Source organism: Tamandua tetradactyla, chromosome 7 (assembly GCF_023851605.1).
Source record: "Tamandua tetradactyla isolate mTamTet1 chromosome 7, mTamTet1.pri, whole genome shotgun sequence".
In the NCBI taxonomy this organism is placed as follows: Eukaryota; Metazoa; Chordata; class Mammalia; order Pilosa; family Myrmecophagidae; genus Tamandua; species Tamandua tetradactyla.
Window position 1 is genome coordinate 6,686,531 of NC_135333.1, and position 16,888 is coordinate 6,703,418.

General features: G+C 38.8%; 1 protein-coding gene across 1 annotated transcript in view; it reads left to right on the plus strand.

Annotated features, from left to right (window-relative positions):
• Window positions 1–16,888, plus strand: part of GPR137B (G protein-coupled receptor 137B) — a 99,445-nt gene that overhangs the window by 62,870 nt on the left and 19,687 nt on the right. Inside the window, 3 exon segments of the mRNA XM_077168422.1 lie at window positions 6,289–6,511; window positions 8,206–8,355; window positions 11,887–12,015. Coding sequence (XP_077024537.1) covers window positions 6,289–6,511; window positions 8,206–8,355; window positions 11,887–12,015 — 502 coding nt within the window.

Genomic DNA, 16,888 nt, shown 5'->3' on the forward strand with positions numbered 1-16,888 from the left:
CTCTCTCTTCTCTTTTGACCTCTTAGCCTGCAGAATTCCTTTTAGTTATTTCTTATAGGGTTTGTCTCTTGTTGATGAACTCTTTCAGTTTCTGTTTATCTGTGAATATTTAAAACTTCCCTCATTTTTAAAGGAGAGTTTTGCCACATAAAGAGTTCTTGGCGGGCAGTTTTTCTCTTTAAGTACCTTAAATATATCGTACCACCCTGTTCTCACCTTCATGGCACTTAATCTTTTTGTGGATCCCTGTATGTGATGAATCACTTTTCTCTTGCTGCTTTCAGGATTTCTTTCTTTATTTCTATTATTTGACAGGTGACATTCTGATTAGTATGTGTATTAGTTAGGGTTCTCTAGAGAAACAGAATCAACAGGGAACACTTGCAAATATAAAATTTATGAAAGTGTCTCACGTGACCGTAGAAACGCAAAGTCCAAAATCCACAGGGCAGGCTCCGAAGCCGATGACTCCAATGGATGGCCTGGACGAACTCCACAGGAGAGGCTCACCAGCCAAAGCAGGAATGCAACCTGTCTCCTCTGAGTCCTCCTTAAAAGGCTTCCCATGATTGGATTTAGCATCACTAATTGCAGAAGACACTCCCCTTTGGCTGATTACAAATGGAATCAGCTGTGGATGTAGCTGACGTGATCATGACCTAATCCTATGAAATGTCCTCATTGCAACAGACAGGCCAGCGCTTGCCCAATCAGATGAACAGGTACCACAACTTGGCCAAGTTGACACCTGTCCCTAACCATGACAGTATGTGTCTCAGAATAGATCTGCTAGGACTTTTTCTGTTTGACGTGCTTTGCACTCTTGGACATGGATATTTATTTATTTCATGAGAATTCGGAAATTTTCGGCAATTATTACCTCAGTAATTTTTTCTCACCCCTTTCTCTTCTCTTTCTCCTTCTGGGACACCCATGATGCATATATTTATATGCTTTGAGCTATCATTCAGTTCCCTGATAATTTTTTCCATTCTGTAAGATTTGATTGTCCTCTCTTCTTGTTCACTGATTCTTTCTTCTCTCTGTTCAAGTCTGCTTTGTATGCATCTGGTGTAGTTTTGATATCTTCTATTGTGCCTTTCATTCCCATAAATTGTTTATTTTCAATCTTTCAAGTTTTTCTTTACGTTCACTTAGTGTCTTCTTAATATCCTTTATCTCTTTACATTTTTTTTATCTCCTTTGATTTAGGAGATTTATATGGGCATCTTTGTTTAGTTGTTCCAACTTCTCCATCTCTTCTGAAATTATAATTTCTTCCTTTGACTGCCCATGTCTTTCTGTGTCTTAGTAGATGATGAGTTTACTCTGAAGGTCAGTTTCTCTCTTGCTTGGGGGTTTACTGTTGATTGGCTTTGTGTTAAGTCTCTTCTTTGACACTTGGTTCAATTTATTCTAGACTTTTGGAGTTGACTGTATTCAGTGATCAGATTTTTCCAGCACTTCTTCACCTACCTAATTCTTGTCCTGGGTATGCTGTACAATTTTTGAGATTGCCTTATTTGTGCAGTTGTCTTACCCCCAAGGAAAAGCTTCCTTTTCTCTGTTCCTTCTCTAGGAACCTAGATCTGTTTTTTTTTGTTTTTTTTTTTTTTGCTTTGCATGTTTTCTTTTTACTCTTCTTTCACTGCCCCTAGTTGATTTTGCCTTGAGGGTGAATTGGTGGACGGTCACCCTGACAGGACTTTCCCAAGTCAGGATTTCCCACCCAAAACAGTGCCAGGGACTCATGAAGGGCTTGCAGAGCAGTTCTCCTTGAGGAGAGGAAAGATGCTAAAAATCCTTTTTGAAAGCTCCCCAAAGGTGTGCTTTTCTGACCTGCCCAGCAGATGGTGCTCTTCAGCAAAATTTCCTCCACAGCCCTAAGAGGGCCCTGCGTCTTTGAGCTTCCACCGCCTTCACCCGTGTTGAGGGGTAGGGTTGAAACAATAGCCACAGTGTTGGTCCCTGTGTGGAGCAAGCTAAAACTGTGGCTCAAAGCCAGAGCACCGCAATCCCAGCTTGCCAATTAAGAACCATGAACAGTACTCCACCGTGTCCCTCACAGCTTGGAAAAGAGGGTGTCCATGTCCTCTCCATCCACAGCTGCCAGCCAGGGAGGGGCTGTGGGGATGGGTGCTGGCAGTTGCCACTGAGTGCTTTCCTCACAGCTCTTTGCCACAGTGTCTCAGCTTCTTTGATCCACTCTTTCCTGCATGCTGCCCTGGCCTCCAGAGCCCCAGAACAGTTGTTTCAGATAGCTCCTCCCTGCCCACTCGCTGGTTCTGGAGGATTAGTGAGTACTGCAGCTCCCTACCCTGCCATCTTTCCCAGAAGCTATCTCTCTTTCCTTCTTAAATGCGGATATAGGGGTGAATGAAACAGACATTCTCTTTCTCTTCATAGAGCTTTCCACTCATGTAGCAGCAGACATTGATCAAACAGTGGTTCATGTATGTTTTATGAATTTAATGGACAGGGAACCAGGAAAGCAGGTGTGAGTGTGTGTGTGTAGTGTGCAGGGAGAGGGTCAGGAAAGAAGTGGTGTTTGAGCTCAGGTTTGGAGGATGGGCAGGAGTCAGGTAGGTACATTTTTTTGGTAGAATGTGGGTTCTGAAAATTAGAGAGACTTTGCCAGTGGAGAGTAAACTTTTCAGGACACATTTAATTACAAGCAATCTGATCTCATTCAAATTAGTTTGGGTAAGTGGGGATTTATTATATTGTACTGACATCTGAGGGTAGGAAATAAAACTGCAGCTTGTCCATTGGCATGGACTAATCTGAAACCAAGGTCTTTCTCTCTCTCCCTTTCTGTCTCCCTCTTCTCTCTCCTTTCCCTTCACATGGGCTTCTGTCAGTGGCACTTCTGAAGCTGGGACTAGAATCCAGGTTTTCTATATCCTGGTCTTTGATGGCTTTTGAAGATACTAGCATCGCTTTCTTATTTCAGACCACTTTTAGTTGATGGCTTCTGCCCTCAGACTTTAATTGCAAACATGTTCAACTTAAATCTGTTTTTGAGTTAAACAAGGCTGTTCCTTATTTGGAAGTTTATTGAAGGATGTCTACCTGCACGTGTGCACCATCTGAAGAGAAACTTTGAGTGCTGATTTTCGTATTAATAAATCTGAGAAGTCTTTATAAAGACTTTATACAGGTCACTTAGGAATCTGTAGCTCTGAGGAACTAGGAGTTAAAAATGACCAATTAGGGAGAAGATGGCGGCTTAGTAAGACGCGCGGGTCTTAGTTCCTCCTCCCGAAAAGCAACTAAAGAAACAGAAGCAATACGAAACAGCTCCCGGAGTCACGACAGAGACCAAAAAGACAGCGTACCCCATTCTGGAACGGCTGAACGGGTAGGGAGAATCCACTGCGGTGAGATACCCGAGGGGCGCACGTTTTCCCGGCTGGGGCGGCTGGCGACTGGGGTCCCCTCCACGCATGTGGCTCCCCGGTCTGACTGGGAACATTGGATAGTGGGGCCCTCCCGTCACGCTTGGCGTCTCGGGCCAGCTGGGCAATTTGGACCGGCACTCCCCCAAGCTGCGGCCAGCGACCCCCGCCTCCACGCGCGGTTTCCCGGGCCGACTGCCCCGCAGACAAACGACCGCCACGAGCGCCACCTACTGGGCAGGAAAAGAAAAACAGAGCCCAGAGATTCCACAGAAAAACCTTTCAACCAGCTGGGTCCCACACCCAGGGAGATCTGATCAAATGCCCAGACACCAGCAGAAAATAATGGATGACGCTCGGAAAATTGAAGATATGGCCCAATCAAAGGAACAAACCAATAGTTCAAATGAGATACAGGAGCTGAGACAACTAATGCTGAATATACGAACAGAAATGGAAAAACTCTTCAAAAACCAAATCAATAAATTGAGGGAGGACATGAAGAAGATATGGGCTGAACAAAAAGAAGAAATAGAAAATCTGAAAAAACAAATCACAGAACTTGTGGGAGTGAAGGACAAAGAAGAAAAAATGGAAAAAACAATGGATACCTACAATGGTAGATCTAAAGAGACAGAAGCTACAATTAGTGAACTGGAGGATGAAACAACTGAATTCCAAAAAGAAACAGAAACTATAGGGAAAAGAATGGAAAAACTTGAGCAGGGAATCAGGGAACTGAATGACAATATGAAGCGCACAAATATACGTGTTGTGGGTGTCCCAGAAGGAGAAGAGAAGGGAAAAGGAGGAGAAAAACTAATGGAAGAAATTATCACTGAAAATTTCCCAACTCTTATGAAAGACCTAAATATACAGATCCAAGAAGTGCAGCGCACCCCAAAGAGAATAGACCCAAATAGGCGTTCTCCAAGACATTTACTAGTTAGAATGTCAGAGGTCAAAGAGAAAGAGAGGATCTTGAAAGCAGCAAGAGAAAAACAATCTGTCACATACAAGGGAAACCCAATAAGACTATGTGTAGATTTCTCAGCAGAAACCATGGAAGCTAGAAGACAGTGGGATGATATATTTAAATCACTAAAAGAGAAAAACTGCCAACCAAGACTCCTATATCCAGCAAAATTGTCCTTCAAAAATGAAGGAGAAATTAAAACATTTATAGACAAAAAGTCACTGAGAGAATTTGTGACCAAGAGACCAGCTCTGCAAGAAATACTAAAGGGAGCACTAGAGTCAGATACAAAAAGACAGAAGAGAGAGGTATGGAGTAAAGTGTAGAAAGAAGGAAAATCAGATATGATATATATAATACAAAAGCCAAAATGGTAGAGAAAAATATTATCCAAACAGTAATAACACTAAAAGTTAATGGACTGAATTTCCCAATCAAAAGACATAGAATGGCAGAATGGATTACGACCCAGCAATACCACTGCTAGGTATCTACTCAAAGGACTTAAGGGCAAAGACACAGACGGACATTTGCACACCAGTGTTTATAGCAGCATTATCTACAACTTCAAAGAGATGGAAACAGCCAAAATGCCCATCAACAGACGAGTGGCTAAACAAACTGTGGCGTATACCTATGATGGAATATTATACAGCTTTAAGACAGACTAAACTTATGAAGCATGTAATAACATAGATGGACCTAGAGAACATTATGCTGAGTGAGTCTAGCCAAAAACTAAAGGACAAATACTGTATGGTCCCACTGATGTGAACCGACATTCGAGAATCAGCTTGGACTATATCATTGGTAACAGAGACCAGCAGGAGTTAGAAACAGGGTAAGATAATGGGTAATTGGAGCTGAAGGGATACAGACTGTGCAACAGGACTAGATACAAAAACTCAAAAATGGACAGCACAATAATACCTAAGTGTAATGTAACTAGGTTGGAACACTGAATGAAGCTGCACCTGAAATATGGTTTTTTGTTTGTTTGTTTGTGTGTTTGTATCTTTTGTTTTTGTTTTTTTCTTTTTCCTTTATATATATATATATATTATTAGTATTATTATTTTAATTCTCTTCTCTATATTAACATTCTATATCTTTTTCTGCTGTTTTGCTAGTTCTTTTCCTAAATCGATGCAAATGTACTAAGAAATGATGATCATACATCTATGTGATGATACTAAGAATTACTGAGTGCATGTGTAGAATGGAATGATTTCTAAATGTTGTGTTAATTTCTTTTCTTTTTTTTGATTAATAAAAAAATTAAAAAAAAAAATGACCAATTAAATAGTTTGTACCCATTTAGCCTTGGGCAGGTTGCTGTGGTGGGTTTGTAAACCCAATAGACCACTGTGTTGGGTAGCGCTGCCAGGTAAAAATGAGTTCCAACTGGACCTACCTCATCAATGACTTTTTGGAGGTAAAATGTTTTTTAAACATCTCACCTAATCCTTACAGACAACCTGTGAAGTGGGTATTAGTCTTACTTTCTAATGAAATTAAGCTTAAAGTGGTTGCGTTCTGCCCAGGTACACAAAATGCAAAATTGTTCACACTGGCATCCAAACAGACCCTTACTCTCAGCGGCGCTGGGTGCAGTGAGGTCCACTGGGTGCTTTTCTCGAGCAGGGCCTCAGTGAACGCTCACACCCTCCCCACACACAGTGAAATTGAGAATCAGAGGTGAAGTGACTTCCTGAGGTCACAAGCAGCAGCCAATTTGTCATTTCAATCCAGGAAGATCAACCTCCAGAATCCAAGCCCTTGAGTGTTTGCTACCTTTGGTGTGTCTGCTTCCAGCATTTACCTGAAAAAATCATAATTTCCTTCTAAATGGACCCAGATTGTGCAGCCAAGATGGAGCAGTGGTTCTTTAAACTTCTCTCTTGTTCTTTCCAGATTACCACTCTACCTGGCCTCACTCTTCATCAGCCTCATTTTCCTGTTGGTGAATTTAACCTGTGCGGTGCTGGTAAAGGCAGGAACTTGGGAGAGGAAGGTTATTGTCTCAGTGCGAGTGGCCGTTAACGACACTCTCTTTGTGCTATGTGCCGTCTCTCTCTCCATCTGTCTCTACAAAATTTCTAAGATGTCCTTAGCCAACATCTACTTGGAATCCAAGGTAAGGTGGAAATGTAGTAAAGCTCCTTCCATTAAAGCTTATTCTAAAACTAATTTTTTGGTGTCCAAATAGGACAGAACAACTGTCTTTCGTACCTGACCTCCTGCAATATGATTAGCTATACTGTGGTTGCAAGCACAAACACAGAGGGATGTAGTTCATTGAACTTTGTAGGTAAGAAGAGTTCCCATTTCGGATGGCCCCAAGTGTAGGTGTGTGCAAAATAACTGGCAGAGGGTTAAATCTGTTGTTTGTAGATGCAGCGAATTAACCTACATTTTAAAGGACTAGTGGTATTGGCTGTACCAAGAGTATTAATAAGAAACATATCTAATGTTTACTGTGTGTCAAGAGTTTTATAAGTCCTTACCATGTAGAAACTCATTTAATCCTCACAACCCTATGGGAGTAGGCAGTGTTATTATCCCCATTTTATAGATAAGGAAACTGAGGCCCAAAGAGGTCAAGTAGCTTGCCTCAGGCCACACAGCTAGAAGATGACAGAGTCAAGATTCAGGCCAGGCGGCCTGGCTCCAGGGGTTTGTGTTCCTGACGCCTCATTGTGCTGCTGAAGAGACAATCTCATCCCTGACCAGCTGTGCCCACGAGTGTGTTCTCTTTAGCCAGCGAGAACTTCCACTAAGGTATGAACTTTTCAGTTACAGAGACAGAGATATTGGAGAGAAGCTGTTGAACCATTCTTCTTTTTTTTTTTTCTCACTACTATGCTCACACCCTAGAGTCTCTATTTTTTCTTTTCCTTTCTCCACAGTGATAAAGCAGGGCAAATAAATTGCCTGGTGCCGTGGTACCAAAGTCTTTCTAATCAGCCCAAATACCCAATTCCTTCATTGTCAAATTCCAGATTTAAGCACAGAAACATAGTAAAGATCCTGGAAGAAAGAAGTGTAGACGTCAGGGAGAGGATGTCTCAGGTTGTCACTGGCAGTGTGACCCCACACTGCCTCTCTGGGCCTTAGGGAAGGTATTCTCCTTCCCTAATGCGATGACTATGTTCCTGACCCCTTGTCTGCCTGGGCCATGTGGCCCATCTGGCTGTAATAGAGCTTTGGTCTGCAGAGTGTGAGGCAGCTCTGTCTCCCACAATACTTCGTCTTCAGTAGTGGTCAGTAGATGAAAATCTGTGCCTCAAACTTAAAAAATACAAAGCCTTCATCAGGGCATCCTGTGATTTTAATGAACTCTCCCCAAATCCCTAAAGTGCAGCAGAGTAGTTTTTCTGTTTATAAATTTTAGACTCTGTGATTTTCCCTTAACTTTATTATATTGTCTCCCATATAGGGGGGAACATTCAGGACTTTTAAACCTAGAACTGCGATATAGAAGTTAAATTGTAGATTGTTAAAACACCATTTAGTGGCAAACAGTAAGATAATTAGCTACTTCTGGCAAAATACAATACTTTGAATTTAGTTCGACTTCCAAATATAAAACACAAAAATCAGTTTTAATTTTTTGATTATGTAAATTATCTTTTTCTAGTCAGTGGTTCTGTAATGTGACTTTGGTAAATGGTAGCCTCATAAATTGCATCATAAATAATTGATTTCCAGTTGATTCTGTAGGGTTTAGTGGGTTCAGGAGAAGGAGGTGGTGAAGGGGAGATGTCCAGGGATGAGGCTGAGGTCTTAAGCCTTGAATGGGTACACCCCTCATGGTTCCCTCTTTTCCAGGGCTCTTCTGTGTGTCAGGTGACAGCCATCGGTGTGACCGTCATCCTACTTTATACATCTCGAGCCTGCTACAACCTGTTCATCTTATCATTTTCTCAGAACAAGAGTGTCCACTCCTTTGATTACGACTGGTACAATGTGTCAGACCAGGTCAGTGGTCACCAGTGAGGACATTTACTTGATTGGTGACTTTTTTGAAATTGCTTTTCAACATTCCATGTCATAGAGCAGTAGGTTCCTTATTTCTGGTACTAAATTGCTGTGTGAACTTGGAAAGATACTAATCTTTGTGGTATCTGCATCTTCATCTGTAAAATGGGAATAAAAGTACTGCCTTGTTCCATCTCACAGGGCGTCTAAGAAATCTAGGGTCTGGGAATGTGTGTGTGTGTGTGTGTGTGTGTGTGTGTGTGTGTGTGTGTATGTGAATGCTTCTCCTTTCTACCATATGTGGCTCTTCTTAAATAGTAATTTTTTTTTAAAGTGCTTCAATGTAAGTGTAAACTGTTATCATTAAGAGGTGAAATTTGCAAAGAGAAATTATGTTCAGGTTTCAGAAAAAAAATAAAACAATGAGGTTCTGAGAATTTTTTTAATGGAATTTGCACACCAACAGCACTTGATGAAAGGCAGAGAAAAGGTGACTGAGGATATTTAGGTTTTAGTGAAATTTCAACAGTGGTCTCTATATGATACCTTTGAAAAAAAACTCTATTCTGTTAATTCATAGTGATGCTATCTGGGCTTGGAGTTTTCTTTGTTGGATAATGCATAGAAAATTAAATGTAAGCTTTAAAACAAAATCTAATTTATGTTGTACTCTGAATCTAAACAAAGCTACTTATAAAGAAAATGAACAAAGGTAGCAAAACTTAATCTGGCATGCATGCTCACAAAAGCTAGGATGAATGAGAATGAGCTAACGTCGACTCATTTGACAAGTATCAGTTTGAGTGCCTACTTCGTCCCAGGCATTGTACGAGGTTCCAGGATACAAAAATGGACACATTCATTCCCTTCCCTGGAGGAGCTTATGGTCCATTGGGGAAAAGTGACACACACATAAGCCATTACAAGAAATAAATATAACTCCTATAAAAGGGGCCATTGAATTGAATTGCAAAGATTCTTTAGCTTTTCCTGGAAAAATAATAAATACTCAATATTAGGGATTGAATCATGTCCCCCACAAAAGTCATGTTCACATCCCAACCCCTGGTCCTGTGGGTATGAACCAATTTGTAAGTAGGACCTTGGAAGATGCCTTTAGTTAAGGTATGCCCAGATGGTTGAGAGGGGCCTTATCCAGTATGGCTCAAGTCCTTATAAGCAAAGGACACTGGCACAGAAAGGAATTCATGGGGAGTCCAGCAGCTGGAAGTCAGTGGAACTCGGGAAAGGAGAAGACAGCACCACATGTATTAACATGTTTAGGAAAGCTAAGGACATCCTAGGATTGCTGACAGCCAGCCACAGAATGACACAGTTTTCAGTGAGAAAGCAATGCCTTGCTGATGCTGTGATCTTGGATTTCTCCTAGTTCAAAATCATGAGGCAAGAAATTCTCACTATTTTTTTTTTAGCTGTTCTTTCATTATTTTCTTCTTTATATATATATTTTATCATCACAATTGACTTTTTTGTATGTGAAAAATAGCATATATACAGAAAAGCAATAAATTTCAAAGCAAAGCACAACAATTAGTTGTAGAACAGATTTCAGTGTTTGGTAGGAGTTACAATTCCACAATTTAAGGTTTTTACTTCTAGCTGCTCTAAAATACTGAGACTAAAAGAAATGTCAATGTAATGATTCAGCACTCATACTCGTTTGTTAAACCCTACCTTCTCTGTGTAACTCCATCATCACCTTTTATGTTTCTCCCACTCTTTAGGGATATTTGGGCTGTGTCCATTTTCATGTTGGAAGAGGCAGTAATAATATAGAATGTGGGGATGGAACTAGCTGATGTTCTAGAGAGGCTGGCCTCTCTGCATTTCAGGACTTAATTTGGTTCAGGGACCTATCTGGAGGTTGTAGGTTTCTGGAAAGTTACCCTAGTGCATGGAACCTCTGTAGAATCTTATATATTGCTCTAGGTATTCTTTAGGATTGGCAGGAATGGTTTTGGTTGGGGTTTGGCAAGTTATGATAGGTAGCAACGTCTAACTGAAGCTTGCATAAAAGTGAACACCAGAGTAGCCCCTTGACTCTATTGAAATTCCCACTACTTATGCTCACCCACTGTTCAATATTTGTTTTAGCAGCAAGGAAACTAAGACACAAAATTATATACAAATCTATTTCTAAAGTCCCTACAGTGCTCATAACCTGAACTTAGGTCTCTGGAAGAAAGAATGAATTTAAAAATGACCATGATAAGTTCAACCTGTGAGAACAAAATGAAATTGGGAAGAGGTGTGTACAAGATGTTATAATTAGAAAAGATAAAAACAATAATAAGATGATAGTGATTCCTAACCCAAACCAATAACTCAAATATAAGATGGGAGAAAGTTGGGCAGTGCCCTGTTTTGAGGAAACCAAGTAAATTCAAATCTGAATTAATGATAAATTAGACACTTACTCTTTTTGCAGGGGGATATATGAACTGGAAATTGAACCCAAGTCTCACACGTGGCAGGCAAGCATTCTACCCCTGAACCACTTGTGGAACCTAGACATTTATTTTTAATACATAAATATTTTGTTAAAAAAAATTTTCTTTCACCTAAGTTTATAATGCATTTAAAATAGGTTACAATTTTTACATTTTGTTTTTGCAGGATGCTTAAGGATATATAGACCCATGTGATGCAACCAAAAGAATGTAGGTGCAAGTGAAACAGATGGCTACAAGTTGCACATGTTATTCATGTATGCTGAAAAAGAACGGCATACTACTGATGTGTATGATAGACAAAATAGATGCAAGGATTGAGAGTTAATGTTTTTGAAGGGTAGCATGATTAGTTTTGGTTACTGAATTTAAATATAATTTAATGGAGAAGGCAAATGGATTAATTTTTGGTGATTTGGTTTTGGTACATTCTTCCTTGGAAAAAATGGCTTTTTGAAACAGTTGCTAAACCCCAAAAAAGTTGCACTTTCTTCAAGTATCTGCCAGAGCAGGTACTACACCAGAGCGAGCGGTAGAACAACAACTCCCGTTGCCAGTTTACATGTCCAGAAGCCAAATACTCTGGACTCTGGAAAGTTTTCTCTAGACAAGCTAGTGTGCAATGAACTTTAAAAGGTGAAAAACAGGATGTGGTTTCTGTGAAGAAACGTTTAAATTTGGCATGTTTATCCTGACACTCAAGGATAACAGCTATGTGCTGTTCTCAAGAATGTAGGAGGCAACATAGCATTCTCACTTTCGTAGATTACTGAAGAGAAAATCAACTTAAATTTAAGTAGGAAATTTCATTTGGAAATAAGGAAGATTTTGGTAAGTGAACTGATAAAATCTCTGAGATTGGAAGTTACTGTGCTTTAAATAATCCTCCACCTGAGGTATCGCCCATTACTCTGAACAGATTTAAATATTCATATTTTAGGGGAGAGGAATTATACTACATTTAAATTTATTCTTGGTTCATGTTAAATAGGATTGAATCAAACTTATTTCCTCTGCTCCATTCTAGTTACTCTTCCTTTCTCCACTGTCTTTTAAACAGGCAGATTTGAAGAATCAGCTGGGAGATGCCGGATATGTGGTATTTGGAGTGGTCCTTTTTGTGTGGGAACTCTTACCTACCACCTTAGTGGTTTACTTCTTCCGAGTTAGAAATTCTACAAAGGACCTTGTAAGTAAACCAATTTTATATTTGCAGAAATATCTACTAATATCTTCTAATTCTAATCATGAAACACTACAATTAGGATTTTCTTAGCTTTTCAACAGAGGAGAGCCTCTTCCATTCTATTGTGGTATAGAAAATTCCCCTTTTATCGAGACTTTTCTTTCCCTTTAATTCTCTTTTGAGGGAGATGTGTTTTTTTAGTTTAACTTTATTTTACAAAAGAAATGAAAGTTGCACCTTAAGGCCTAGAGAAAGTAAGTGCTTTATCTAATGCAACACAGCCTCCCTAATGTTTGGCCTTGACTTTCTACTTGCTGTGAATGAAATAGGTAATTTTTTCTTTTATCAAGGGAAAATGTCGGTTAGTAATTCAGTGTTCCACTCCTATATTATTCTGGATGATGATTAGAAAATGGGGAGTGCTAGTATGGAAGGAAAATCATTGTGATGCTAAAGTCACTCCCCCAATTTGGTCAGATTTTGTGCTCCACCAACTTTATATAAATGTCTTTTTGGAGAGGGGACAGAATAATGTGAAACCTGGTAGAGTGAGGAAGCTCCTATTGAGGCCTCACTCCATAAATTATTCCAGTCACACTAACCAGTGATAGAATTTCTACTGACTGGTCTAGGAAACCCATAGAAAAGTATAGTGCGTGGTTTTTGGCCAATGAAAGCAGCATGTGGTTGATAAGGAAAGAGGAATGAAGTTCACAACACACAGTTCTTACTTCGGACCCATATAAACTGATTTATTGTGTTTCAGTTTGCTTTGTCTTAATCATGAGCCGGGTATGGAAAAATAAAGCAAGACTGGATTGGGTGGGTGATGGAAAATCACAGCTCAAATGTGTGGAGCTTCCTCAGCAGCTCAGGCTGTAACCGGGATGATATACAGCAGTGGTTTCTAGATCTCAGGATCAGTTTCCACCCTTTTCATTATTTTCAACTGCTGAACAGTGGTGCTGCACTTTCTGACCTTTATTTGCATTGGGAACACATGGACACTTTTGTCTGGTCAGACCCTAAACACTTCCCTACCATGGGCAAAGAGACGTGTGAAAGGCAGGCAGTGGATTCTAGGCCATGACTACCACGTGCCCTGTTTCTCCTTCTCCTCTGAAGGAAGATAGCTGAAGTTGTCTGGAAACTTGTTTGACAAAGGCATAGGGGAGGAGGCTTAGGGAAGCAAAGATCCCAGTTCTTGGTGAGGCTTCACTTGGTAAAGGTGCCCTTTTCAGCCCTTTCTGGTTTTCCTCATTTAGGGTCTTAGAGGCTTAAGAACAATCCTCCCTAAACCCAAGGCAGTTCTGAATGAGAGATTATCTGTCTGAATCCTAAGGAGTGAAAGGTTCATGTGAATATTGTTCGAAGTATTATTTTATTAAGTGAACACAGAATAATATTGAGTCTAATCTGTGCTTTGAGATATCATGTCAGGGAAGCATATCTTCCTGAACAAACTCTCACACTCTGTATGTATATAAGGTTTCTTGCTTATTGTGCTTGAATATATCAGTTGTTTAGGGCACTATTTAGAGCAATGGTTTTCAAAGTTTTTGGTCTCAGAATTCTTTATAATCTTAAATTATTAAGGACTCCCCCCCAAAAAACTTTTGTTTGGTGGGCTTTATATACATATACATCCATACAAATATATCCTGATTTTATATATATATATATATATATATATATATATATATATATATATATAAATGAGGTTTTTGTGTTTTTTTTGGTCTTCGATAATGAAAACTGTAAACATTTGGAAGATACTAACTTAGTCAACCACTATTTTCCAAATGATGAAATGTATGATGTGACAAAATCATATATATTTTATATATATATATATATATATATATATAAAATTAGGATATAATTATTTAAGGTTATCACATTAAAATTAAAACTGGGAAATTTAAGAAATATTCACATATTGAAAATAATAAACCAATTTATAGCAACTTAAAAATATATTTTCCAAAACACAGTAATGAGAAGAGTAGCACTGTTTAACAATTTTGTGAGTCTAATGTCTGGCTTAATAAAAAACAGCTAGATTCTCATATCTGCTTCTACATTCAATCTGCTGCAGTATGTTGATTTGGTAGAAATAGGTGGAAAATTCAGCCTCACAGAGATCAAGTGCTTTTCCATCACCCACCCAATCCAGTCTTGCTTTATTTTTGCATACCCAGCTCATTAGTTATAAGAAAGAAGAGTGTTTTACTAGCCTTGGAACCCAGTTGTGAATATTTCTCTTTGATGCTACACTCAAACGGAATGATCTGTGGTTTCTTAGAAGCTGGTTGGAATATGGGCTCTAAAGCCGTATCAGTGAACTTTGCAGACTGTTCTACATTAAAATCCATTGTTTCATTTTACACTTTGGGTTTCTTATCCAGGCATGATTTTGTCACATCATACATTTCATCATTTGGAAAATAGTGGTTGACTAAGTATCTTCCAAATGTTTACAGTTTTCATTATCGAAGACCAAAAAAACCCACAAAAACCTCATTCATTAATATCACCACTGATCTCACAAGAAAAGTCTTCAAGTATTGGGAAGCTGTCAAGTTTATGGTGAGGAAGACGTTTTCCAAAGCTTTATTTTCTTGCTCAAAAAGTTCAAATTTTATCTTTAATAAACACTGCCAGTTATTTGCCTTAAAATGACAGCTCGCCCCATTACTTTCAAGGCAATGTCTGTTTAATACCCTAGTCTGAATGGTTTGGCTGAGTTGTTTGACAAGTAAAAATTGCATTGCATGAAAACAGTAGTTCAGCTTGCAACTCAAGTAGTTATAGTTGTTCTTTATCATCTTACTTTGGTCAGCAGCAGGAGGGCTTTATACATCTTTCCCACTTTCTCACAGAGGATGTTAAAAAACATGTATACAAAGGTTGAGGTTTAATAAAATTAATATTTTCTACCACTCAAGGATAATTTTTAAGTGAACCATCTTTATTTTCTTTCTCTTTAAATTTTTTACTGTGAATACCTCGTGGTGACGTATATAATAACTGTCAGTACACTGCCTTTTTTTCTTTTTATTTGCAAGGGCGGGCACTGGGAATCTAACCCGGGTCTCCAGCATGGCAGGCAACAACCTAACCACTGCTTTTGCACCTTAAGTGCAAATTTCAACACAATGAAAAAAGCAAATGGTGTCTTAGTATAATTATGAAAATAGGTAGTTATGATCTTGCAGATTCCTGAAAGGATCTCAGAGACCTCTAAGAGTCCACAGACCACATTTGAGAGCTACTGATCTACAGTAGCATACTACTGAATTAAAATGTTCTCTTTGCTTTAGAGGACTTGTAATTTACCACAATGGAGTAGATTCTGTATGAAGTATGCATAATCATAAATAGGAAGATATTTTCCATTTTTTTATGTTGTACTCATGAAGTATCTTCTAAACAACTCTCATTAGCAGGTAATTTGTCACATGTGGCTTGAAGCACTGTGTACCTAAAATATCCTTGGGGGAGATGGCCAGAATTAATGCCATTGTTACTTATGGAATTTGGTAATAGCTAACAAACATACCACACTTACTATATAGGCTATGCATTCTTCTAAGCACCTTAGATTTGCCTCTAATTTAGATTAGAGTCCATAATTTTAATTACTATGTTATACCATGGCTCTCCCTGGCATAATAAGATTTGGAGAAGAGACTGAATTCCTATTATATATCACCTAATAATAATCCTGTTATTACCTATAACTTCTGGAATTGCTTGAAGAGAATACAGTCTAATATTCTTTTGGGGGAGGATTTATAATTTAATTCATACTCCTCTACTTTAAAAGAGCACACTGCAGGTACTGCACTTCTGTATGTAAAATGTTATCTTCCATTTCTATTTTAAATCAGTTGCTTCAAACAAGTCTCTAAGATACTTGGATTCATTAGAGCCCATCTTTAGAGCCCCTGCAGTATGCTCAAAATGTGGCTCTTAATCCTCCGCATCAGAATCTGAGGGTGCTTAGTAAAAGTAAAAGTAAAAATCCTTAGGCTATGCTGTGGGCCCACATCAGAATCTCTGGGGAAAGGTTTTGGGAATCCACAGTTTTAATAAGCACCCCAAGGGACCTGAGTGCACTGTAAAGTTTGAGAACCACTCCCTATATCATAGGCATTTTTGTGCTGTTAGAAATATTCAATTTTAAGGCATCCCACCTTTTGTAAGTTCCACTTTGCTTCTTATATCTGGTTAGATTAATCTTAGAAAAGCAGGAAGTCACATATAGATAGACATGCATCATATAACTACCTTGTTTTATACTTTGTTGGTTAACTTTTAAATAAACCGCTAATGATACATATACAAGAATTTCAAACCAAAGCTGATTAATATGCAATCCAATCTGATCTATTTATTTATCTTTCCTAACAAATAGGATTTTACTTTTTCAGTGTTGCTGGCAGACGACTCTTTTCAAACCACAACAGTTGCCTCAGGGCAGGTATCATTGTATAATTGGCAATAACCTCCAGTGACTGAGAAATTTTAAGAGGTGAACTCAGGGATGGAAACTGGATGAATCAATTATAGAGGCAGTATATGGAAATTGGATGAGAAACAGTAAAAATGGTTTCGTCATTATCTTAATTTGTCTTGAATACCCAGATTATTATACACTTTTATATCCAATTTGGTACTATTCTTAGTTTAACTAGTTTGGGATTGTCTGGCTTTTCAATAAGGGATTAAAACAATGATGATTCATTATCAGGTATTTAACAAACAGGACTCTGATAGAAGATTTTGTCCATGCTGATAGAAGGAAGGTTTACCTGAAATGTAAAAGCAACTGAATCTTACAGTTACAGCCTCCATTCAGATGAGTAGCATA